Source organism: Bidens hawaiensis, unplaced genomic scaffold (genome assembly GCF_021521415.1).
Source record: "Bidens hawaiensis isolate Kalapana, Puna unplaced genomic scaffold, B.hawaiensis_p1.1 tig00050056_1, whole genome shotgun sequence".
Lineage (NCBI taxonomy): Eukaryota > Viridiplantae > Streptophyta > Magnoliopsida > Asterales > Asteraceae > Bidens > Bidens hawaiensis.
Window position 1 is genome coordinate 1 of NW_027506142.1, and position 26,626 is coordinate 26,626.

General features: G+C 38.7%; 1 protein-coding gene and 1 pseudogene across 1 annotated transcript; one reads left to right on the forward strand and one right to left on the reverse strand.

The window, feature by feature from the left end:
• Positions 1-2,375: 2,375 nt before the first annotated feature.
• LOC143616862 (uncharacterized) lies at positions 2,376-3,354 on the reverse strand. The gene is made up of 2 exons (XM_077089569.1): positions 3,212-3,354; positions 2,376-2,913 (listed from the first exon to the last, which is right to left on the reverse strand). Exons 1-2 carry the CDS (start codon positions 3,352-3,354, stop codon positions 2,376-2,378), a joined length of 681 nt encoding a protein of 226 aa, XP_076945684.1.
• A 17,718-nt stretch (positions 3,355-21,072) lies between these two features.
• Positions 21,073-22,489, forward strand: LOC143616863 (anthocyanidin 3-O-glucosyltransferase 2 pseudogene; annotated as a pseudogene).
• Positions 22,490-26,626: the final 4,137 nt, after the last annotated feature.

The window sequence follows — 26,626 nt, forward strand, 5'->3', positions numbered from 1 at the left end:
TTAATAAGTATGCCCGCCTTTTGGTCATCATTAAGTGTCACCACATCTGTATTCGGTTCCTCCTCAAAATACTCTACCGGATAACGTCCAAACACACCCAAAGAAGTAGCAATCCTCGTGATCATAGGACCTAACGCCAACTGAGTCATGGCCGCGCTTGCTCTATGACCTCCTCTCACCAATGAACTCAACAACAATGTGGCCCGATTAACATTCATGCCCCTAACCGTGGCCATCAAACACATCAAATCTATATTATTAACCTTATCCCGTCCCGACTTTCGGCCCACGAAGGTGGAAGCTATCACCTTATGAATATACATGTGGAGTGGATTCCGAATGGCTGAAGCGACAACGTTGCTCGAATGCTCACCATTTGCAATAGTACTACAAAACGTAGCTAACTCGGTAGCCGAAATCCAAAACAAGTGAGACGTAGTAGAACCTATGGTAAACCCTCGAATACTCTCACGAAATTCGAGCCCATCAACCTCATGTGGCCCATACAACCCCGCTACCACAGAACGGGGAACCAAAAACTGGAACAATTCTCTCCCTATAGCAAAACTGACTGCATGTGGCTCATCAAAATTACCCGGATTATATCGAAAATTGGAATAAAACTCATTGACCAACTCCACATATTGCTTATCATTAAAACTCAATATATCTGCCCAGCGTCCCGGTAGGTACTCATTAACTCTCCCAACATGCCCAATGGATTCTAACACCTCCTAATCAAACGTCCAATTTCGTGATAACTACATGCCATGAATCTGATCAAACATCTCGTATTCTGGAGTGCCGGGGAGAAATCGTAAGATAATGTGGTCCTCATCATCTCTCCCTGTGATATCTACAAGTGCCGCCCCAAAAACCTCAATCTCATTAACTACATATCGAATCTTTACACGCCAATGCTGCTGCGAGGTATAATCAAAAGTCTGCTGTTGCTTTGACCTCTTCCTCGACATCTGCAAATAAATATGCCAAAATAAGAACATGTCGAAACGACTAAGGGTGACAATCATATAGCATTTCAGTTGCGGTTGCCCCAATAGAAAACAAACTTACACTAACCTTTTTTTTAAAAAAATTACTCAAAATAAATTCCTCAAACCGCATGTGCAAAGAGACAATGTGACAGAATCACACCCGACGAATTTACTAACCAACAAACCGTCAAACCACTTGGAACTCTCAATACTCCACAAACCGACAACCTACTTTGTTAACTCCCTAACTTTTTATACCAGAAAATTTTGATTATCCAAACACCCACCATATCACCAAACTTCTTAAAATCCCGACTCAAAATCACAATCTTTTGTTAAACTTTTTCGAAACTTTGACTCGACAACTTGCGGAAAATTATTCCGGTGACCATAAACTGTTTGAAAACACAACCATTCTTCAAAAACTTCACAACAATTTCCAAAATCCGGCCAAAACTTCAACAATCCGGTAAACCCAATCCCGGAAAACCCAGCATTAAATACCCACTAAATCAACAAAACCCGTCAATCCTGACCAAATATATACCCACTAACATGCATTCCATACTCCTAAACAATCTGTGATACCCGATTCAAAACATAAATAAGCCAATTTCAAGTGAAACGAACGACATAACTTTCAATCGGTTTACTTATAGATGATGAAAATACACGATAATAGTGGCAGTAGTGATGGTCACGGCCGGCGTCGGTGGTGAAAGGGGTGGTGGCGGCCGGAATTGTATGTGTGGATAGGGTTAAAGATAAGAGATGTGTGGTGAAAGTGATGGAAAAACCGATTTTTTATATTTTTTTGTCAGATTCAAGCATCTTCGCGATACGCGAAGATGTCGTTGACCTTTGACCGTTGACTTGTTGACTGTTTGACTGACTGTTTGAAACGGTCAGTTAAAACTTTTTATGGCTTTTACGTTTTAAAATCTCAGTCTTTTAAGTGTCTTTTAAGCTGCTTTCCCCCGTCACCAACTTCTGTCGCCAAATACCAATCACCTAGGTACCTGGGGCTCCCTCTAGCGATGCATGTGCTTAACAATTCCTCTCCAATGTTGATCATCGTTTCGCTTCCCCACACTCGATCCTTGCTCTACACTGCACGATTTGAGGAAAACTATTACCTAACTAGACTCGTTATACAAAGAATACAACTTACAAATGCCGGGTTGCCTCCAGGTTAGCGCTGAATTAAATGTCTACAGCTCGACATTCCTTGGTCCTCAATCAACCGAATAAGTTGACTCGTCCACCAAAAAGCAAACCTCCGACTCATGTATCTCTTTGTTCAAATCCGCATCCTCCAAATAGGACTTCAACCGATGGCCGTTCACCACTTACCTCAAATGATCATCAAAATCTTCGATCTCAACCTCTCCATTCTTTCCAACCCTCTTGACTTGATAAGGTCCCGTCCACTTGCTCTTCAATTTTCCCGGGAAAAGCTTCAGTCTTGAGTTGTACAACCACACTCGTTGCCCCTCCTCGAACGTCCCTTCTTCTATGCTTCACATCGTGAACTCGTTTCATCTTGTCTTTATATGCGGATGCACATTCATAAGCTTCATCACTCAATTCTTCTAACTCGCATATGTTCAACTTTCTTTTCTTACCTGCACACTCATAATCTAGGTTAATATTCTTAACTGCCCATAGAGCATGATGGGCTATCTCAACAGGTAAATGACACCCTTTTTCGTAAACCAACCGATAAGGGGTGGTTCCAATAGGCGTTTTATAAGCGCTACGGTAAGACCATAAAGCATCGTTTAGTTTATTTGACCAATCTTCTTGATCGGGCCTTACCGTCTTTTGTAAAATCTCTTTAATTTGCCTATTAGAAACCTCCACTTGCCCACTCGTTTGAGGGTGATATGGAGTTGCAATACAGTGGTTTACGCCATACCTTTAAGTAGTTTGCCAAAATTAAAGTTTTTGAAATGTGAACCCTCATCACTAATGATAATGCGGGGAACACTAAAACGTGAAAAAATATTGGACTGGACGAACTTACAAACAACGGTATGGTCATTCGTCTTGGTGGCGATTGCTTCTACCCATTTAGACACATAATCGACCGCCACCAAGATATAAAGATTACCAAAAGAATTAGGAAAATAGGCCCATGAAATCAATCCCCCAAACATCAAAGATGTTGACAACGAGGATTGGTTGCATGGGCATCTCTTTCCTTTTTGAAATACCCCCATTTGTTGGCATCTAAAACAATTCCTAACAAACGCTGCTGCATCTTTAAAGATTGTAGGCTAATAGAATCTGCATGCAAGCACTCGATGTCCTGTCTTCTGGCTACTGAAATGGCCTCCACAAGGTGATGAGTGGGCATGATTCAAAACACTCCGAATCCCCTCTTCCGGTATGCAACGCCTCATGACTTGGTCCGCTTCAAATTTAAACAAATCCGGATCTTCCCATGCATAGTACTTCACCTGTGAGAGGAAGTGCTGCTTCTTCTTCTTTGGCTAAAACTCCGGAATTGTATCTGCAACAAGAAAATTAACAATGTCTGCATACCAATGCAAAGTTCAAACATAAAACAATTGCTTATCTGGGAAAGACTTATTGATGGCCCTCTCGTCTTTCTCCTCTTCTTCTTGTCCCACAAGTCTCGACAAATGATCACCTACCACATTTTCGCTTCCTTTCTTGTCGCGGATCTCCACATCAAACTCTTGGAGCAATAAAATCCACCTGATCAAGCTCGTCTTTGCATCCTTCTTCTCCATCAAGTACTTCACTGCGCTGTGATCTGAAAAAACAATAACCTTGCTCCCCAAATGTAAGATCGAAACTTATCAAGTGCATGTACTATCACAAGCAACTCCTTTCCCGTAGTGGTGTAATTAATTTGAGTATCGGAAAGGGTTTTGCTCGCGTAGTATATGGCAACAAGCTTCTTATCCACCCGTTGACCCAACACGGCCCCAACCGCATAGTCACTTGCGTCACACATAATCTCAAATGGAAGTGACCAATCAAGTGACAGCAAGATCGGGGCTTCAACCAATTTGTTTTTTAGTACATTAAATGCATTAAGACACTCTTCGTTGAAACAAATGGCACATCTTTTAACAACAAATTACACAACGGTTTAGATATAACCCTAAAATTCTTAATGAACCGTCGGTAAAAACCGGCATGACCCAAAAATGCCCTTATCCCTTTTATATTAGTAGGTGGTGGTAAATTAGATATGACTTGCATTTTCGCCCGGTCAACCTCAATCCCCCTACTTGAGATGACATGTCCCAAAACCGTCCCTTCTTGAACCATAAAGTGGCTCTTTTCCCAACTTAAGACCAAATTCGTTTCCACACATCTTTTTAAAACTTTAGTTAATTCATTTAACCATTTTTCAAAAGATGAACCAAAAATAGAAAAATTGTCCATAAAAATTTCAAGTGAATCCCCGACCATATCTGAAAAGATACTCATCATGCACCTTTGAAAGGTGGCCGAGGCATTACACAAACCAAAAGGCATTAGCCTAAATGCGAAAATGCCGTATGGACACGTGAAAGTGGTCTTATGTTGGTCATCGGGGTGAATAACAATCTAATTGTACCCCGAATGGCTTTTTAAAAAACAATAAAACTTCTGACCTGCAAGTTTCTCGATGACCTGGTCAATGAACGTCAAGGGAAAATGGTCCTTAGATGTTGCCGCATTCAACTTCCTATAATCGACACAAATCCGCCACCCGGTTACCGGTCGGGTGGCGATTTCTTCACCTCTTTCGTTACGGGTTATCTGAATACCCGCCTTTTTCGGAACCGTTTGTGTTGGACTTACCCACGTGCTGTCTGAGATCGGAAAAATGATGCCCGCGTCCAACCACTTCAAAACCTCCTTCTTCACTACCTCTCGTATGTTTGGATTCAACCTTCTTTGTGCATCATGAGTGGGTTTTGCCTCGGGATCGGTGATGATCTTATGCAGGACAATGGATGGGCAGATCCCTCTCAAATCTGCTATCGTCCAACCAATTGCCGCCTTATGCTCTCTCAAGACTTCCACCAACGCCTTCTCTTGCTCGTCTTCCAAATTTGCTGCGATGATGGCCGGTAAAGTCTCTCCTTCCCCTAAAAACATGTATTTCAGGTCTTTCGGGAGCTTCTTCAATTCAACAGCCGGCGAACTCTCTAATGACGGTTTCAACTTTGAATCAATCGTATCGGGAAACCGCTCCACTTGCTGAGACCATGGTGGTATTGGTGGTTTCCCAATACTTGCAGCATACAACTCCACTTCTTTCTCTTCCTCTTGCAACTGTAAGACATGCTCAACTTCTTTCATGCAACAAATAGCACACTCCTCTGTGGCATCATCCTTACTTTTTGTGGGGGGTTCAACCCGTCAATGACTTCAGTTGAGAAGCATTCGTCACTCACCACAGGGTTAGACATGTTTGAAAACACATTAAGCCTAAGATTCTTACTACCAAAAGCCATGTCCACTACCCTAGTTCTACAGTGTATTAAAGCATTCGCGGTGGCCAAAAAGGGCCGACCGAGAATCACGTTCGGTTGCCATTTCGGGTCAACTGTCACGTAGTCTAGAACCAGGAAGTCAACCGGGTAATAGAAATCTTCTATCGTCACAATCACATCAGTCACGATTCCCCTGGGAAGCTTGAGTGTCAAATCGGCCAACACCACGGTGGTGTCGGCTTTTCTAAGTGGACCAAAGTCTTACTGGTCATACAAGCTTCCCGGGAGAATAATCACCCAAGCCCCAAGATCTAACAACGCTCTAGTCATTTTAAAATCGCCCACTTAAATGGGTATAATTGGCGTTCCCGGATCTTGTAGCTTGGGTGGGAGGATACCCGTCAAAACCGAACTCACATTTGCAGTTAAGTCAACTTGTTTGGCAACTTGTGAGTTCGTTTTTGAGTACACAAGTCTTTCAAATATTTAGTGTATGCAGGGACTTGTTTAATTGCATCTATGAGGGGTAAATTAATTTTTACTTGTTTAAATATTTCCTCCTGCTGTGGGCCCTTCTTTCTAAGTGTTGATAAGGTCTCGGGGTTCACCAACGCCCGAGGGAACGAAACGGTTTTACTCGTTAAGCCCGTCTCCTTGGCGGTTGGTGTTCCCGTCTCAGTTTTAGTTTTAATTTTATTTTTATTTGTTTAATTTGATTTAGTTTTCGGTTCAATTTCAACCTCATCTTCACTTTTCTCATTTTCTCCCAAGTCCTCCACCACACCGTCAACAAAAGGTGGTGGAGTTACCCCATTATTATGTATCTTACCGCTCGTAAGGGTACTTACCTGGTTGACATGGGCATGCTTACCATTCGAAGAGCTACCACTCTGATGGCTTGGGTTCTTCAAGGTATCACTCGACAACTTGGATGGATTTCTCTTCAATCTCGCCACTTCCTCTGCAAGCTGGCTCACCTGTTTATCCCTCGCAGCATTGGCTTTCTCATGGAGCTCTAACCTTTGATTTACACTTTTATTTTGAGCCTCCCGATCAGTCTTCATCTGCTTCAGAAACTCCATCACATCTTTAATCGACTCTTCCATATTACCCGAAGAACTTCCTTGACCTTGAGCCGCCCCTTGAATTTGCTGACCCTGCTGATAACTCTTCTGATAAACCTTATTATAACCCCCCGACTCCTTTTGATTGTACCTGCTTTGACCATTACCCCTCTCATTCCCATACTGCCATTGATTTGACTGATAACCTTCCTTTTGGGAATTACCTTGAAAATTCGGGTTTTATTGTGTGTTCGGGTTTCCATAACTGAAGTTGGGGTGGTTCCGGAGGCCTGGGTGATAGGGTTCGAATTCATATTCCCGTTATTATACCTCTTCTCACCCTGAACGAAATTCATCTCCTCTTGTTCCTCTTCTTCTTCGTCTTCTAACACAACTCCACAAGTGGCCACTACATGGCCTATTCCTCCACAACCCTCACAAACTAGATACACCTTTCTAGACTTGCCTTTCTCCATCGTACCTACACCCATCAACTGATCCAACTTTCTCTCCAACCTAGCCATACGATCATCCGAATCACCACTATCCACGGCTTTCACAACTGCTCTTTTAATCATGCGGTTCGACTGAGCTTTTCTTTTAGAATTCATTGCATGCCGCTCTAAGTGTTGCCAATCTTCATTCTCATCATTTGTCAAAAACGACCCACCCATTTGTGGTCGACTGAAGATCACGCACATCATCACTCGACAATCTGTCATGAAATGCGTTAACCAACTCCCACAATGCTATCCCATGATGTGGACAAGTTCTCAACAACCTCTTGAACCTCGTAAACGCTTCATGAAAAGTCTCACCCGACCCTTGTTGGAAATTTCTGATGGAGGTTTGGGGCTCGAAGGTTCTTTGTGGTGTGTAATACTCATCTAAGAATTGCTGAGCCAGGTCTTGCCACATGTAAATACTTGCTGACGGTAATGATAAAAACCACTGCTTCGCTAGATCTTTGAGACTGAACTGAAAAACCACTAGCTTAACTTCATCGGCAGTGAACCCTTGACTTGAGAGATGGTGGCACAAATTGCATTAAACTCGCTCAAGTGTAGGTATGGTTCTTCAGATGCTTTCCCTTGAAAAGTAGGCATCCCGGTTAAGTTGCTTTGTCTCACTAAAAACGTCCTTCCTTCTCTAAACGGGATCACAATGGGGAGTGGGTTCGTGGCCACTTGAGGAATGAAGTGACTTTTAAATCCCCGAACGGGCTATGGCACAAATGCCCTCGGGACCCCATCGTTAAACTCATACTCGAGAAACTGTGGCTCGGGAGGATCTTTTCTTCTTCTTTCTCGATGGTTTCTTGGTTGTTGGACTGGCTCAGGTGTTCGGTTTCTGGGAGGTTGTTGTTGTTGTCTTCTATAATACCGACCCCCTTGCGTGTCTTCCATCTCCTCTTCATCCGCGAACTCATCAAAATCATCGAACAACCTGCACCGATTAGCCACCTTTTCATATTCAAACTCGACCCGATTGTTTGGCGGCTCAGATCTCACGAAACGATCATCTCTCATCTAGTACTGTCTATGAGCTCTACGGTTTTGATTTTGGTTAGCATGTTGATGGAGTGGCGGGTTTAATGGTGGTAAGTCATGGAGTGGAGGGTTTTGTGGAATGTGTTGCGGGATGGGTTGTTCTTGATGAGTTGGTGGGTTAAGATTGTAGGGTTGAAACATCGGTGGTATCGGGTATGGGTTATGGTCTTGATTATTCATGTCTTCTACTTTCAGTCTTGAAGTTTCACCCCTTTTTTGTTTTGCTCAGTTTCTTTTAGTGGCTTTCTCAATCTCAGGATCAAACTGCAACACCTCCTTGTCTCGAGCAAACCTCGTATGCATCAACCTAAAAGATTAACAGCACACACTAAACAAGCACACCCCGCATAAATTCAACGAAGATAAGAAAATAAACTAAAGTTAAACTATATTAAATTAAATTATGCTAATTTAAGCTAAACTAAACTAGCACTAAGTGTGTTGAGTCCCCGGCAACGGCACGATTTTGACGTAGGCTGTTGCGGTCTACTCAAACAATTAATTTTAAGACTTAAATACCTATAATAAGTACGGGTAAGTAAAGTCATCTCCACAAAGACTCATGGAAATTGCTAATTTTAATACTACTAATTTAATTATTAAACTAAGTCGGACAGACGATGTCAAGCGGTTTTTAGAAAAAGATTAATTAAAACTAACAATTACTTAAAAAGATTTGTATCAATATTAATTAAAAAGTATTCATTCTAGGTTCGGGTTATGTGTTCCATATGTTAATTACAGATTCTTTCGTCTTTGGTTCTATAATAATTGCTAATCCTATGGTTTGATTTATGATGACAAACGATAACTAAACCGAATTGTTGTCAAAAATGAACCCGGACACCACAATTGTCAAATCTATGTCTAGGACAACTAATTCAATGATAGGGTTTGATGATTCTAGTTCAATGACACAAGATATTAAACCCTAAATGTTGATGAACAACCAAACAAACGTTACACAAATCAATAATCGTAAACACAAACATTAATCAACCAAATATCTAATTAAGCAAGACAAATTCATATACAATCAATCAAGCTATATTCATTAAGCACAAGAATCTGTTCTCAACAGTATTTCACACAAAACCTTTGCCTAGAACGAACACAGGAACTTAGCCGAGCATCGACAAAATCTTTTAACACTTATCTTGATGAACATATGATCTATGATGGAACCGGAAGCTTCGGAATGGATGAAAGTCGCCCTAGAACACCTCTTCTACCTCTGGAAGTTGTAATTTGCCGAATGGGGAGGTTAATGGGTTTATATAAGGCAAAACCTAATTTTTTCCGACTTTGAGCATCTTCGCGTATCGCGAAGATGTTAGGCCTTGCTTCTTCGTGTATCGTGAAGGACAAAATAGTCGGTTCCTGAATCCTGCAACTTTGCGTATCACGAAGATGCCCCTCCTGCATCTTCGTGTATCGCGAAGATGCACTTTTCAGCAGAAAAATTATTTTATTCTCTTTAATGCCTCGTGATGCGTGCACTCCCAATCTAGGTCTTCATTCCAAGCCCGTAAATATCCTCGATAAGCTCCATAACTTCCATGTTCCTGAAAACACATAATAGTGCTTGAAGTACCAATGGTCGTTCATTTATTTAACTAAAATAAATAATTAATATATAAAATTAACTAACTTTTACCCAACCATCAACGTCCTCATATATTCCAAGTCCAAAACCGAGCATACGAAGCACCTTCATTCCATCCTTGATCTTTTGAGGAAGAAACAACTTTACGCGAAGTTCTCGAAGTGTGAATTCTGGTTGAATGAAATTCCATTCTTAGGGCACATAGTGAACGAAAAGGGTATTCACATTGACCCCGCCAAAATCGTAGTCATTAAGAATTGGAAAACTCCAACCTCTCCTACCGAAGTTCATTCGTTTCTTGGTCTTGCGGGTTATGATCGTCGCTTCATCCTCAATTTTTCCAAGATCGCTTTGCCACTAACCGCCTTGACTCACAAGGATAAACCTTTCATGTGGGGACTAAAGCAAGATGAAGCATTCCACACTCTCAAGCGTATGCTTTGCGATGCGCCGACCCTTGCTCTCCCCGAGGGCAAAGAGGATGCGGCAACGACGATGGGCTGAATTGCTTAGCGATTACGACTGCGAAATTCGCTACCACCCTGGTAAAGCGAATGTTGTAGTCGATACCCTTAGTCGAAAGACCCATGTGAAATCTATCTTGATTCATTGTGTGACCATTCAAACCGATCTCCAACTCCGAATCTTGGAAGCCCAACATGTCTCGGTCACTGAGGGTAATATGCACGACGAAATGTCTTGTGGCACTGAGCTTCAACTCAAAACTAAGCGTGATGATTTGCTGTACTACCTTAATCGGTTGTGGGTTCCCAATCATGATGATCTTCGTACTTTCATCATGGACGAAGCTTATAAGTCGCAATATTCCATCCATCCTGGTGCGGATAAGATGTATTTTAACTTATGGTCCACATTTTGGTGGCCCGGTATGAAGAAAGGCATTGCATTGTACGTCGCAAAGTGCCTTACATGCACTAAAGTTAAGTCCGAGCATCAGCGACCATCTGGGTTACTCGTGCAACCGCACATCCTGATTTGGAAATGGGAGGATGTGACCATGGATTTTGTATTCAAACTCCCAACCATCCGAAACAGCCACGATGGAATTTGGGTTATTGTTGACCGTTTGACTAAATCCGCACACTTCATCTCGATCAACGAAAAGTTCTCGGTTGATCAACTCGCTCAGATCTATGTTCAGCGTATCATGTGTTGTCATGGTGTACCCTTGCGAATTATTTTCGATCGTGATAGTCATTTTACTTATCACTTTTATTCATCTTTGCAAACCGCGTTTTGTTTGGACCTTAGCACCGCCGATCATCCTCAAACCGATGGGCAATCTGAGCGAACGATTCAAACGCTTGAGGATATGCTTAGGTCTTGTGTTTTGGATTTTGGTGGAAACTAGGATTCTCATCTTCACTTGATTGAGTTCTCCTACAATAACAGTTTTCATACAAGCATCGGTATGGCTCCTTCCGAAGCACTCTATGGTCGTAAGTGTCGATCTCCTATTTGTTGGAATGAGATTGGTGAAACCCAAATCACCGGTCCTGAACTTGTCCAAGAGACCACCGATCGAATTGCGTAAATTCTACAAAATCTATTAGCCGCTCGTAGTCGTCAAAAGAGCTACGCGGATAACCGTCGACGGCCTCTTGAATTCAATTTTGGTGATCATGTTCTTCTCAAGGTATCTCCTTAGAAGGGTGTTGTTCGTTTTGGTAAGAAAGGTAAGCTATCTCCTCGATATGTTGGACATTTCAAAATTCTCGAACGTGTTGGTAGCGTGGCCTATACTCTTGAACTTCCTCAAGAACTCGCGAATGTTCATCCGACGTTTCATGTGTCGAATCTTAAGAAATGCTTAGCTGAGGAAAATCTCCGCATACCACTTGATGAGGTGCGCATCGATGAATCTATGCACTTTGTTAAGAAACCGGTGGAAATCATAGACCGCAAGGACAAAGAGACCAAAAGAAACCATATACCTTTGGTAAAGGTTCGTTAGGAATCTAAACGAGGCGCTGAATTTACTTGGGAGGGGGAAGACCAAATGCGAACTAAGTATCCTTATTTGTTTGATACGGATTCTTTAAACTAATTTTGGGACAAAATTTTCAAAAGTAGGGAATGCTGTGAGATTCGTCAATTTTCGATTCGGATTTTTATTTGTAAACCCGACCCGTTGGGTCGTTTTGATGTATATTTCTATCATTAATAAAGTGTTCCCGACATTTATTGTTCAATATTCATTATGAATTTTGTTATTCAATTGTTTATAAATTCCCAAGCCTTAACGTTAATTGAGTCGTACGGGTCAAACGCGTAAACAATCCAAAACCAAACATCATATAATCCGATTATAAAGTTTAGGGATAAAAGTGTAAACCTTGAAAAAAACTAATGTTAACTTATATGTATTTCAATTCCATTTAATAGGTTTATCAGGGGCAAATAGTGTAAATAGTATTTAAAATATATTTATAATAATCAAACCCTACCCGCCCCCCTCATTCCCCGGTTTTTCGGGCCACCACGCGCGGATTCCGGTTAACCCAAACACCCCTAAATCGTAATCTATGACCCAAAATTTGTAGTTTAACGCTTTTTTTCGTCAATATATTACCTTAACAAGCTAATTAGTTATGTATAACGAACTTAAAGTCCTGAATTAAACCCGTGATCTCCGCAGGAAAATCCAGAAAATCAAATCAAGGCATTTAACGCGTACACGCTCCGATTCATAGTATAAATAGAACCCAAACCTTCACTACAACTTGCTTATTCCTCTTAATCCCCCTCTAATACACGGATTTTTCTGTAATTAGGAGTTTCTTTGTTCTTTTTCCGGCGACCTTAATCTCGGCTAAATCAAAACATTATAATGTAATTGATATATGCATTTTAATGTCGTTGCATCAATGAATAAAAACCCTAAACCAATTTTAACGAACATGGAACACATTCTTCAATTGAATAATTAAGGCATGCGGAAGAAGAACTTTAATTATTATATATGATGGTTTTCAAGTATAAAACGAATCTGATATGTAGCCCAACTGGTTAACCTATGTTATTGACACAAGACAGACCCGGGTTCGAAACCCGGGCCCCGCACACCTTCTTCTTTTTATATAACCTGTTATATATTACTATTATTATTAATATTATTGATTAAACTAATTAGTATATAAATATAATTAAAACCAAACCTAAAATAGATGTCTTTCCCTAGCTCAACTGGTTAAATCATGAAACTTATAACACCAAGACCCGGGTTTCGAACCCGGGTCAGACAAATTTTTTTTATTATTTTAATTTTCAGTTTTATTAATACCCATTAAATCATTGTAATCAAATAAAAATCAAAATAAACTTATAAAAACCATTTTAAACTAAATAAAAATTATATAAATTAACTATAAAATATATCTCACCATGTTTACATTAAAACCCAAGTTTCTCGTTTTCGTAAACCGTTATTAAAATCGCTTATTAAACTTAACATAAACTTTAATTTTCTAAACATCGCCTCGTTAAAGCATTAATTATAATTACGACTTATAAACAATAGTTCAAGTTTTTTTGGAAGTATAAACTCCATATTCTCGCCATTAAACTACTTATATCCCATTAATAAACAAGTTACCGTTAAACATAAATAATAATATAATAATCAAAGAGCCATAAAATTTGTAATAAATTGTAATTATTCATACAATTAATCAACCTTAAAATTCCCTTAGAATAGTCGTTAAAAGTCGTGTTTATTCTTATTTATAGTTCGTACGGATTGACTGCTTCGGTTTCCTTTGACGCCTTCGATTTATTCTTATTCCTTTTACTTCAATTACTAAGGTGAGTTTTTCACAACCCCTTTCTAAACGTTTTAATGTTTTGGGGTAGCATATGTATCCATTATAAAATTGAAGTATTATTATTTCGATTACAAACTACAATTCGTATATGGACTTGTGTGTTATTTGAATTACTTGCTCGAACTTTACTTGCACGTGGTGGTAGCCTCATTAAGTATGATCATATGCTCCCTTTTGCACTCTGGTCCATTTGTACTGAGTGGAAAAGGACCTCATTATACAAGTACGTTGGTTGTTACCAACTGGAAAGGACCTTACTTGCGCGAATACCCAAATATGTTGGTAGATACCAACTGGAAAAGACTTTACTTGCTCGTTTATCACTTGTCCATGAATTGTATGATTTTTATTTATGTATATAAAAATATGGAGACTCGCCAGCTATATTTATAGCTGGCCATATTTTATAAATATGTTACAGGTACCGTGATTAGAAGATGAAGTATTGGAAAACACTTAGTTTATTTAGGATATTCAAATAAACGGATTTTCATTATGATTGTTTATCTTTAATGTACTTGTTTACTTTGAAACTTGTGTTACATGATGTTTTAAATGAATTAATATTATTATTGTCATCAAATAATGCCACGTGTGTTTGACCAATCTTTACGTCACACTCGGGCGTTTCCGCTTAAGCCGGGGTGTTACACATATACTAATTCCACTTTCACTTTGTTGCACTTATACTTCTAAGAAGTTTTTCATTTTCCCTAAATCGGTAATTTCAAATTCTTGTTCCGTTGAGTCTTTAAGCCGTTCACACAGCACCCGATCATTTTCGGTGTATATTAAATCGTCAACATACACAGTTACAATAATAACTTTGTTTTCTATTTTCTTGATGAAAAAAGTATGATCATAGTCACTCCCCTTAATGAAAAATAACCTTCAATGCGTTTTAAACCATATAGAGCTCGATTAAGCTGATAGACCTTTTGTTCTTCTCCTTCCTTAATGAAACCTTGTGGCTGCTTAACAAAAACAGTTTCCTTGAGCTCACCATGTAAGAATGCACTTTTTACATCCAATTGGTACACCCTCCAACTGTTTTTGGCACCTACAACAAGAACAGTTTTGATAGTATCCTCACGGGCCACAAGCAAATACCGCCTCATAATATATACCCTTTTGTTGAGCATACCCGTTCACTACCAACCGAGCCTTATACTTTTCAACTTCACCCCTTTCACTTATATTAGTTTTAAAAATCCATTAAACCCCTGTTGGTTTAACTCCTGTTGGTGCCTCAGTTAGTTCCCATGTGCCATTTTGCTCAATCGACTTTATCTTACTTTTCATGGCTTTTATCGAATTTTCTTCTTTCGAAGCTTCTTCAAAATTTACTGGATGTAGCATTCATTAATTTTCAAACCCGAAAACCCAACCCATTTTTAATTTTTGGTTTTATTTATATATATATTCATACTATTAATTAATCTCAAGTTTCGTTTAATGTATTTTGTCGTGGTCTACTCAAACAATCAATTAAAAATACTTAATACCTAAACTAGTACGGGTAAGTAAGGTCGTATCTACAGGAACTCAAGAAAAGTGCTAATTTAATATCATTTAAAATAATTAGTTAACTAAAGTCGGGCAGACAATGTCAAGAAGTTTTTGAATAAGATTAATTAAACTAAATGATTACTTAAAAAGATTTTGTAAATAATATTCAAGAAAAGTATTCACTCTAGGTTCGGGTAATATGACGTTTAACTTAATCACAGATTCAAATGGCTTGATTGCGCATTAATTGCTAGACCTATCAGTTTGATTATGATGACAAACGATATCCTAACCGAATTGTTGACACAATAAAACTTAGTTTACCCAATTACCAATTTATGTTATGAAAACCAATTAATTTGCAAGGACCGATGATTACTAGTTCAATGACACAAGTGCTAACCCTAAGTGTTGATGAACACAACCAAACAAGTGATGCAATTAATAATCAATGACATAAACTGTTTAAACAATCAAAGAAAAAACAAGCAAGATCAAATCAAAAACTTAATCAAACTCTTAATCTTTAAGCATATTGAATCTGATCAGAAGTTAAATACCCTAGCCTAGAATGAACACGGAAACTTAGCTGAGCATCAACATATCGCTTAAAACACTTATCTTGACGAACGCACGATCAATGATGGAACCGGAAGCTTTGGGATGGCTGAAAGTCATCCTTGGGAACCTCTTCTGCCTCTGGAAGTCATGATATGACGAATGGTGAGGTTAATGGGCTTATATAGTGATTAACCTAGATTTTTTTGGTTTTAAGTCAGTTCGCATCGCGCAAAGTTGTCTGGGGCCTCATCTTCATGTCGCGCTAACGACAAAATAGTCGGGCTCAGAAAATTGCAACTTTGCGTCGCGCAAAGTTGTCCCTTCCATCCTTCACGTTGTGTGAAGGACAAAAGCTTAGTAGATTTATTTTTCTTTTATTTAACTACCTCGTGATGCGTGCACTTCCAATCTCGCACTTCTAAGTCTTCATTCTAAGCTTGTAAATATTCCCAATAAGCTCCTTAACTTCCATAACAATGCTTAAAGTACCAATGTTCACTCATTTATTTATCTTAAACTAACTAATTAATATATATAAATAACTAACTTTTACCCAACCATCATATTTTATGTGACATTCGTCATTTTTTTAATTGTATTTGAATTTGTGTTCGTTAAACTGACCCGTTTTGTCATTTCGATGTATTCTTGATTTTCGTTCATCATTAATATAGTCTTTCGGATGATTTATGTATATCATTCGTTTTTTATTCATTTTATTCAATTAACGAAACTCCGAGATTTAAGTTTTTATTAAATTTAACTATACGGGAATAATACGAAAACTATCCAAATATTATAACTTTTATTACACGTTTAACACCTTGCAAAGTTAAGGGTTTAATTTGTAAAGACATGCTAATTTCTTTTCTTAAAACAAATTGAAAACTTGAGGGGCAGAACATGTAAATTGTTTTGAATTATAATATTAAAATAGTAATATCCTAGTCCAGCCACCCCCCACCACGTGTTTTTTTAAACGCAATTACGATCATTTAATTTCAAAAACTCTAATTGAGGCTATAAAAAGGACCTAAACTAACATCTAAACTCGTCCACAATATCAATCTAATTTAAAATACGTTTTTTAATCCATATTTGATCATCCAAGTTCATTACTCCAGCCACCGTTGTTTTCCATCAATCCTTAACATCTTCAGGTAAATGTTATATGTGTTATAATCGTCTTAACCCGTAAATCAAAACCCCTAAACTAATTAAACCAAACATGGAACGAATTTACATAATTTCAAAGCTAGGGTTTTGAGGAAGATGATGAATATGAGTTATAATATAAATATTTTGATTATGTTCTAATAACATCAAACAGCGTATTCCAGTTGTTTGTGCTCTTGAGTGTTGTCATAAGGACCTGGGTTTGAACCCGGGTCAGACCGTTTTTATTGATTTATTTTTTAAAACCATTTTCCTTTATTATATAAACCTAAATTAATATGTTAAAAATTATTAAAAATCAAATAAGATTATTTTAAATTAAAAAAATTAATTATAAACTAACTTTTACCATTTTTATCTAACAACCCACTTTTTCATATTCAATAAGTTTTGTGAAAACCCGATTAATATTGTGTTATCTAATTTCTATTTCATTAACTTTATAATATGCTAAAATATTGATATTCGGGAACAAAATTAGACAGATAAAATCCATAATCCATAAGTATTAAAATTCTCATATTAATAATATATTAATAGTTAAATAATATTAAAAAGTTATAAAATGTTGAATTTCCATTAAAGCTTAAAATAATATTATAATATAAAATTCCTTAAAATAATAAAAAAATATATTAAAATAATGCTTAATTCCTAAAACCAAATTGTTTAACTTTATAATCTTGTTAGTTAGTCTTTAATTTTTGTAATTTTAATTATAGTTCGTTAGGTTAGATTGCTTTGATTTCGTTAACACGCTTTCGGTTATTACTTCAAGTTTATCTTCAATTTTTAAAGGTGAGTTTCTCACACCCTCTTTTTTAAGGCTTTTATACATTTTGGAGATAACATATATATCCTACCAAATCAATTGTTTACTTTTTAATTTACAACACTACATTCAAATCATGGACTTGTGTCTTTATTTGATTACTTTCTCAAAACTTACTTGCATGTGGTATCCTCAATAACTATTAACTATGATCATACACCCTTATTTGCACTCATGATCATTTTATTATGAATGGAAAACGGACCCCCCGATCCGAGTATGTTGGCTGTTACCAACTGGAAAGGACCTTAATTGTGCGATTATCCTAGTATGTTGGTTGTTACCGACTAGAAAGGATTTTACTTGCTCGATTATCCGAGTAAGTTAGGTTGATGCCAACTGGAAATGACCTTATTTGCACGATTTACATATGTATCATGGAATTGTATGGTTTTTATATTGCATATATCAAAACTTGTGTGAACTCACCAACTATTCGTTTAGTTGACCTTTGTTTTACATATATGCTGCATGGATAATCATTAGAGCATGAAGCATGGAGAAGACACTAGAACTTAGGTTATATCAACAAATGGACAAGTTGTTTAATTGTTCTTATAATTTTCTTGTATTTCTTGTTACAACTTGTGCACTTGATGTTAAAATTAATTAATGATAATTTTGTCACTTAATAGTGTCACATGTGTTTTGAACAATCTGTATGTCACATTCAGGCGTTTCCGCTTAAGTCGGGGTGTTACACTGAATCACCATAAGAACTAAAGTATACCAAGTTTACTTCTTCATCTGACAGCCCTTCACCACTTTGATAATCATTCATCCATGCAGGAGGTTTTGACCTTCTTTTTTCTCATCTTTCACCTGTGGCGGTGGATGATTCTCCAACATCTAGGCTGGATGCAACGAGTTCACTAGACGTGTCTTCATTGTTCTGTTCTATAGTATTAGGCTTGCTTTCAAAATTGTTGTGACTTGTAGATTGCACGGTAGTTGGTTTTGATCACCACTATTGTGGGTATAAATTTTAAGGATCCTTACATACAGAATCCTCAAGAGAAACCTTGCAATGCATCAGGATTACAGACAGACAGGATCCTCATAAATTTCATTATTAACTATCATTATCCTTTCATTCTTGAATTTGTCTTGCAGGCAACGGTTAGAAATAAATGTCTAGCCGATTACTTGGTCAAAACATTGAAGATTATGGATGTTGGAGGGAGTTACAACTCGATTACGATGAAGATATGAAAACCGTAACGGCTCCAAGATCCTCGCCGGGGCAATTAATATTTATTGCCAATTATTGTTATATTATCTTTCTTGTAACTATATATAGAAGTGATTGAGAACGCGTAAGATACCTACACACACTCGTATACAGTGATCATAGCAATGATCAAACACTTCCACATTTGTACTCACTAATTTTTACTTAATATAATTAAGGTAGGGGATAGTTTTCCCCTCCTCAGGTTTTTTGCCGAAGTTCCTCTAAGGATCACGGGCTTTTTTCTTGCTAAATCGTTGTGTCACTTGCAACATTTATTCATTATTACGTTTACCTCATTAAGCATCGTACCTCACATACAATATTTGGTTACTTGATTATTCTTGTGTAATTTTTTACCAAAACAGGCGCCCAACGTGGGACAAGTGGTGCTTTACATATTTCAAATCTCAGTTTTTGTGATCTTTTACTACCCTTTAATCATCGCCAATGGCATCTCAGTTGAAGCAATCATTATCTCGAAGCAAGTTGACTCAACCCTTAACTCAATCTATGAGTGTGGTTCTGAACCATTCTTCACCACTGATGCCACGACCTCCAAGAAGGCCGATAACATTGCAAATAATACATAATGGCATACAATTTGCTCGAGCTGAGAATCCTATTATGGTTTCAAATAATGAAATTCTCTCTTTGTTCAACCAAGTCTGAAAGCAGATGGCTGACCAACAACAAACCAAAAAAGCGTTTCTAGAAGAGATACAGAAGTTAAATTCAGGGAAGATCCAAGCAATAGATCCGATAGCCATCTCACAGCCTAGGATGATGAATTTTGAAGCCTCAAGATCTAGGAGCAAAAGCAATGAAAATTTCAGCACATCAGGATCCCGAAGAAAAAGCATTAAGGAGCAAAAGCAATGAAAATTGCGGCTGTGATACTTGAGTAATCTTTGGATGACACAAGAGTACTATTGCCTGATGGGTTTGTGACATACACAATGGGGATAAGGAAAGTCATTGGATGGGCCTCACAGGTGTCGTTGGCCCATGAGGCAGTGGGAGGGTTTGTGTCACATTGCAAGTGGAACTCAATACTGGAGAGCTTGTGGTTTGGTGTGCAAACTGCCACATGGTCAATGTATGCTGAGCAGCATCTGAAAGCGTTTAAAATGGTGGTGGAGTTGGGACTGGTGGTTAGTCATATGCTTCGGTTGGCTACCTTGTTCAAGAAATCACCAGTAACATCATATAATCGAATTCGAATTCTCATGAGTTATTATCATTTATATTCTCAGAATTGACAAGCCAAAAAGCATAATTACATGTTTTACTTTCACTTCTATTGAATTATTACAATGTGATAATTGAATTATTAGACGAGTTAGAATGAAGACTTGGGCTATTTAAACTTAACTCAATTCGAGTAGCCTACAAATGGCCCAACTCATTTATACGGTATTTAGAGGTGTCAACGACCCGAACCCAAGCTTAGCCCATTTTGACTTACAAGCTCCCGAGCTCGGCTTGTTTCTATCTCCTTTTTCTGAAGCTGGAGCTTGGTTTGTGGGCTGTTTTTTCAAACTCGAGCTCGGACTCGGCTCGTTTATTATTTATTAATTAACTTATATACATTATTCATTAGTTATTTTTATATATTTTTATATACATTATTCATTAGTTATTTTTATATATTTTGGGAAAACATGAAACGACCCTAAGCTCTGCTCGAGCTCGTGTAAAGTATCTAAAATGAGGCAAAGCTCAGCTTGAGCTTGGTTGTGTGATATGAAACTGATAGATAGAAGTCCAAAAGAGTTGGAAGTTGAAAATACAACAAGCTCGACGAGCCTAAACTATCGTCCCATATAAAAGCTCGATTGGCTCGATAACCAAGCTAGCTTTATTTGAGGCTCGGGCTTGATGCGACCTGGCTTGTTTTTAGCTTTTTAATTGATTCGATCTCGAGTAGTTTATGAGTGGCTCGGCTCGTTTACACCCTAATCATATTAGTTAGAAAGAATCATTCGTGGACAATGTGTAGAGGATCAATGATCTTAAACTGTATGTTTTGAACTCTAATTTTAAAAAGAAAGCTACCAAATAACTCACGAGATTGAACATTTGTTGTGTACTATATACAAAACTACAAAATAACTCACGAGAGTCTGAGTGCCGCCAGCATGCAATTATATTGACCACAACAGGGCTAGGTTGATCTTATTTATAACTATGGATGAAACATTAAAAAGAAAAAAAAACTTTAGTTAAACCAGCCGATAATGTTGAAAGCAGTAGCGGAACTCGTATTCTCCTTGCACCAGGGGTTGGTCATATAATATCCACCATTGAAATGGAAAAAGTACTCGTGAACCGCGATCAACGCCTCTCAATAAACGTTCTTCTCATAATTCCTCCTTACTCGGTCTTGCCTCTCAATATCTACACCGAATCATTGGCTAAAAACACCATCGAATGCATACGATTCACTGAACTCCCTCGAGGTCAAACACCAATAAAGATAGACCCAAAAGCCTTCCTAACTTCCTTATATGAATTCATCAACAGCCACCGCAAATGCATCAGAAATATCATGTCTGACATGATAAATCAAACTAGTTCTGGCCGGGTGATTGGGTTTGTCAATGACATATTCTGAACTGGCTTGATAGATGTGGCTGATGAATTTAACGTTTCGTCATATGTGTTTCACACTTATAATGCTGCTTTTCTTGGGTCAAAGATGTTATTGAGCTGAGTAACTCGAAAGGTGACATGGTTGTTCCAAGTCTTGTTAATCCAGTGCCGATGACTGCTTTTCCAGAGTCGCTCCAGAAACAAGACGGGTTGGATATTCTGAAATCTTCGTTTGGTAAAATTAGAAAGGCTAAAGGGATCATGGTTAATACATTCTTGGAGTTGGAAATGCACGCAATCAAGTCGCTTCCTGACACCAACTTCCCCCCTGTGTATCCTGTGGGACTCATACTCAACCTAGACAGGGTAGCAGGTGAAGCTGATGGCAGGGATATAATTAGTTGGTTGGACAGTCAACCGCTATTGTCAGTGGTGGTGTTATGTTTTGGAAGTGAGGGAAGTTTTAACGAGGTCCAAGTGAAAGGGATAGCAGTCGATTTAGAACAAAGTGGTCATCGGTTTGTGTGGTCCCTATGCTTAACTACTCCTCCTGAGCAATTATCTGATGACCAAATTGTGCTATTTCCCGAAGGATTTCTAGAACGCATAATGGGGATAGGGAAAGTCATTGGATAGGCCCCACAAGTGTCATTGTTGGCCCATGAAGCAGTGGGAGGGTGCGGATGGAACTCGATACTGGAAAGCTTGTGGTTTGGTGTATCAGTGGCTGCATGGCCAATGTATTCAGAGCAACAATTGAATGCATTTGAAATGGTTGTGGAGTTGGGATTGGCGCTTGACTTGAAATTGGATTATAAGATCGACGTGTTTAATCCACATGCTGAAAGAGTCATTGTGACAGCCGAGGAGATAGAGAAGGGAATAAGGCGAGTAATGGAGGATACAGAGGTGAGAGCAAAAGTGAAAGAGATGAGTAAACTGAGCAAGGCAACGATAGTTGAGGGCGGTTCATTATATGCTTCGGTTGGCTATCTTGTTCAAGAAATCATGAGTAACATCATGAGATACTACAAATTATTCTCTGATGTGTTATCTAGTTAATTAGATTTAGCGAAACATAAGATGTCACCGGTCATTTCAATTGAAAAGTGTTTGTTCACTATGTCAGTAAGTAAACCATTGTAGCATGTCACATGTACCCAAACAAGGGTATAGAAAGCTGTTAGCTGGTAGAGTATTTGTAGTCGAGATACTCAAATCGTCGTTAACTAATAGAGCATTTGCGGTCGAGAATTGTTATTTAGTTGTTTGAAATGCATAATCTATTTAATGACTCTGAATGAAAACATAATGTTTATAATGCTACATGTCATTTGTTTGTGAGCAATATCAACAATTTCCAGACGGCTCATATTTAGTTAGTACCCTTAATAATTGTAGGTCCCGTCGCGGGTGGATCTAACAACAATCTTTGGATCAACCGAACTTAGTGCTAGTGGAAATCACACCAAGTCTTGGATCTTGAGAAGTTATTTCGGGTTTAGATAGAGAGAGAGAGAAGTGAGAGAGACGAGAGAACTAGTGAAAGAGAGAATATGTGTAGGTTAGAATTTTTTGCAAAGGTTCTCTTTTCTCATGGCATGCTCCCTATTTATAGAGGAGCATGCGTGAGAAGTTACTTTATTTCCAAGTGCCCAATAGGCTTGTTTACAAGTTTCCCTTGGGCCATTTCCCTTGGGCCTAATACATACAACACAATACAAAAAGCCCAATACATATATATTCAATACAAAAGACTTATATCACAAAATGGGACCTAACAATATCCCTCTAGTCTTTAGTATTGAAATCCGTTGGTGTCGTAAACAAGACATTTATCCTCGGTCAGTGGAAGTTCAACAAGTCTTCGGACGAACTTGTTGAAGGCTTCAACTATCCGGTTAGTGTTCTGACGACCGATGTCCTTGACGGTTCTAAGTGGTGAGTGATAGAGCTTCTTCACGTCCTCCATGTGTAATCCCATAAGCTCATGCTCGTCAAACACTCGTATCTCGTGCATGTCACGGAAGTGGATGACGGCCTCACCAGTTGTATTAACAAATTCCCAACCAATGAAGTCTCGGAGAGTGTTGGGAAGGAAGGGTTCTCCATGATATATCTCGTGACAGTCTTTTGGTGCCTGATATCTCCACATAGTTCGTGGCACTCCGGTGGCTAGGTCTATTTCCCGTGGTTTCTTGAACTTGCGACCCTTATTGACTTCCAAGTCCTTATTGACTTCCAAGTCCTTGTAGCCCACTTATCATCATAAAAAAAAAAAACGTCACTAATCGCTTAAAATTATGTCGGTTACCTCAGTTTGAAGGACATGTCTTAGGATATGTTTGGTCCTTATAGAATATGAGGATAGCCATTAACCAGATGACTGAAAGTGAACGGGGCGGTTATGATGAGTTTTTATTCTCTCGCTGAAAATTAGTCGATCATAATTAGTTAGAAGGACACATACTAGTATGTGGTCGGTCCAGCTGATCCATTGGATCTTCGGGATAGCCGTTTACCTGAAGACTTTGAATCGATCGGGGCGATAGAATTCAAAATTTTTTTGGGAAATGAAATTACTTTTCAAGTCTACTACTTCGTAAGAAGTTCATTTGCTATGTTTAACAGAAAATTGATCCAACCTTGGAAAATGATAGTTATACTGATTCTGTGTGCTTAACTAGTGAAGTTATTAGGCTTAAAAGGCTTTAGAACAGTCATTGTATGTCATGGTAACTTTTTAATGGTGCGTAAAAGTAGATGTGATACAAACTAAATTTACTTGATTTTACGTGGAAACTCCTTAAGAGTTTTGCATGTCTTCATATATATCTTTCCGAATGATAGGCAGAAAAGTGATTACCCAGTCATAAACGAGCCCGTAAGTGTTCTGATTCCCGTGAAGATAGCGTCTCAAGATACTGCAGTGATCCAGATTCGGGACTTGCAGTTAATTTCTACTTTGAAGTCTATGTTTATTAAAAAAAAAAAAAATATTTGGAGTTATTGAAACATATTAGAAATGACAAAATCAAGACTTCACAATCATTGAGTAAGAGAGAAGAACGGGAAGCAGATCAAGAATACTTACAAGTTTAATCAGACACTATGGGTCGAAGTCAATTCGGGGTGACTTGGGGAAAGCCAAATACGCTTTGAGAATAGATAGGAGGCATCAAAATCTCTGAGTTGTTGCCCACTTAAATTTTGAGGCTTATTCGAACCTAACTCGTATCACAGAAACGATGAAAACCACTTTAAATTATACCTGCTTACAACCTGTCTCTATATGTCATTATACAGCTAAACACGGATCTATGTGACAGTCACGTAATTAGTATGATTCCTGTTCGGATCTTTTCTAAAACGTGGTAGTCCCTAACTAGACTGAAATTTGATCCCTTATACTTTAATTTTTTTTTTTTTTTAAGTTTTTGTATTTAGATAGTTTTTAACTGGTTACTTAGAATTGATCATGTCATTTATTTCTTAAAGGGAAGTTTTAAAGAGTTAATTGAAAAATGTTCAAATTATAAGGTTTGATTTTGTAAATATAGGCGATGCTGTTAAACAGGCGAAGTTGTGAATAACTTCGCCTAGGCGAAGTTATCCGTAACTTCGCCTGTATAACTCCGCCCCTATATAAGGATGTTCAAAGGTCAAACCTTTTCATTATTTTCAAACAGCGAACTTATCAGATATATCCGGCGAACATATACAGCCTCCGGCGAACTTATTGCTTCAATCCGATTCTTAGTTATTTTTCTCAGATTTCCTCACGATTCAAGGTTCGAGATGTCGATTTATCATACACTCCATGTTCATTCATGCTAAACAGTGGTCGTTTCGAACTGTTTCGAAACCTCGGACCATCGGATTTTGAACCCGGATTTTCATAACCTATTGTTACGTGTTCATGAACGATTTGATCATCAAGATAGGCCCTAAACCATGTTTTTCGGGGTCCTTGATCTTCAAACTTAGCCAAAATCCCAGATTTTCCGATGTTTGATTCAAACCTCACTGTCGCCGTTTCAGATTCAGGCGAAGTTATCCGTAACTTCGCCTGGAGCTTAAATTTTCCTGAGGCGAAGTTATCCGTTCAACTTCGCCTGAAACTTAAATTCGCCTGAGGCGATGTTGTGGTGAGGCGAACTTAAAGATGAAGCGAAGTTGTTCCCAACTTCGCCCCAACTTTAACTTCGCCTGGAACCTTTTTAACTTAATAATTTTTAGTCGAACTTAAAGCTGAAGCGAAGTTGTTCCCAACTTCGCCCAAACTTTAACTTCGCCTATACAGTCTTTATCACAACTTCGCTCATGGTAATAAGCGAACTTGTGTTATGCTTTAATGTTTATCTAACTTGGTTCGCTTGTTGCAGAGATGGCTGCTGTTGCCGGTGCTGGAGGTGCTGGAGGAGATGACGGTGATAACCAGAGGCAATTCTTTCCGGGTCACAACATGTTCATCACCTTAGACCCGGAAATGAGCGGTGTTGAAGACTACCGCGAGATTATTACTTTCCTCATACGCTCGAGGATTTTTCATGCTATCACGACGACTCTGCCGATATCCTTACCAAATATCGAAGACTTTTGACAGACGGTAGAATACGATTGTCGTGTTGAGCCCCCGGTCATGCGAGCAACTGTGAACAATCAACAGGTTCAGTTCAATTCTGAACAGATTCGGGTGGCGTTACGGTTTGGAGAAGAGACGAGGGACGACCCAACTGAGTTTGTGGCTCCGTTTCATGATGGAGCGTTTCTCCGAATGGGCTATTCTGGTCCATTAGGCGATACACAGAGACGGAAGGGTTTTCTGCTTGATCAGTGGCGCTTCCTCATGCACGTTATGATAGTTTGCATGTCTGGGAGGAAGGCGGGCAGTGACGGTATGGGTGCGACCATGCAGTCCGCAATGACTGCACTGACTTACAATAAACGCTATAGTTTTAGTCAGATGGTCTTTTACGAGATCGATAGACAGAGAAGGGTGATGGCTCGGGAGCGGTTCATTATGTATCCACGTTTCATCCAGATGATATTGAACCATGTGGCTCCGAATCTACCTCAGCGACGACCAATAAGATACGTGGAATCTGTGATCAAGCGTATCTTCGCTCAATGCCGCACTTCGAGTGCGAGGAGCAAGCCTGAGCGGCGTCCAAGGCATACTCCACTGTTTGGGTTTTT

Coding starts and splice junctions, on each gene's coding strand:
- LOC143616862 (XM_077089569.1), bottom strand. CDS start 3,354: ATGCCCACTCATCACCTTGTGGAGGCCATTTCAGTAGCCAGAAGACAG. Junction 2,914..3,211: donor TTAGATGCCAACAAATGGGG/GTATTTCAAAAA, acceptor AACTACTTAAAG/GTATGGCGTAAACCACTGTA.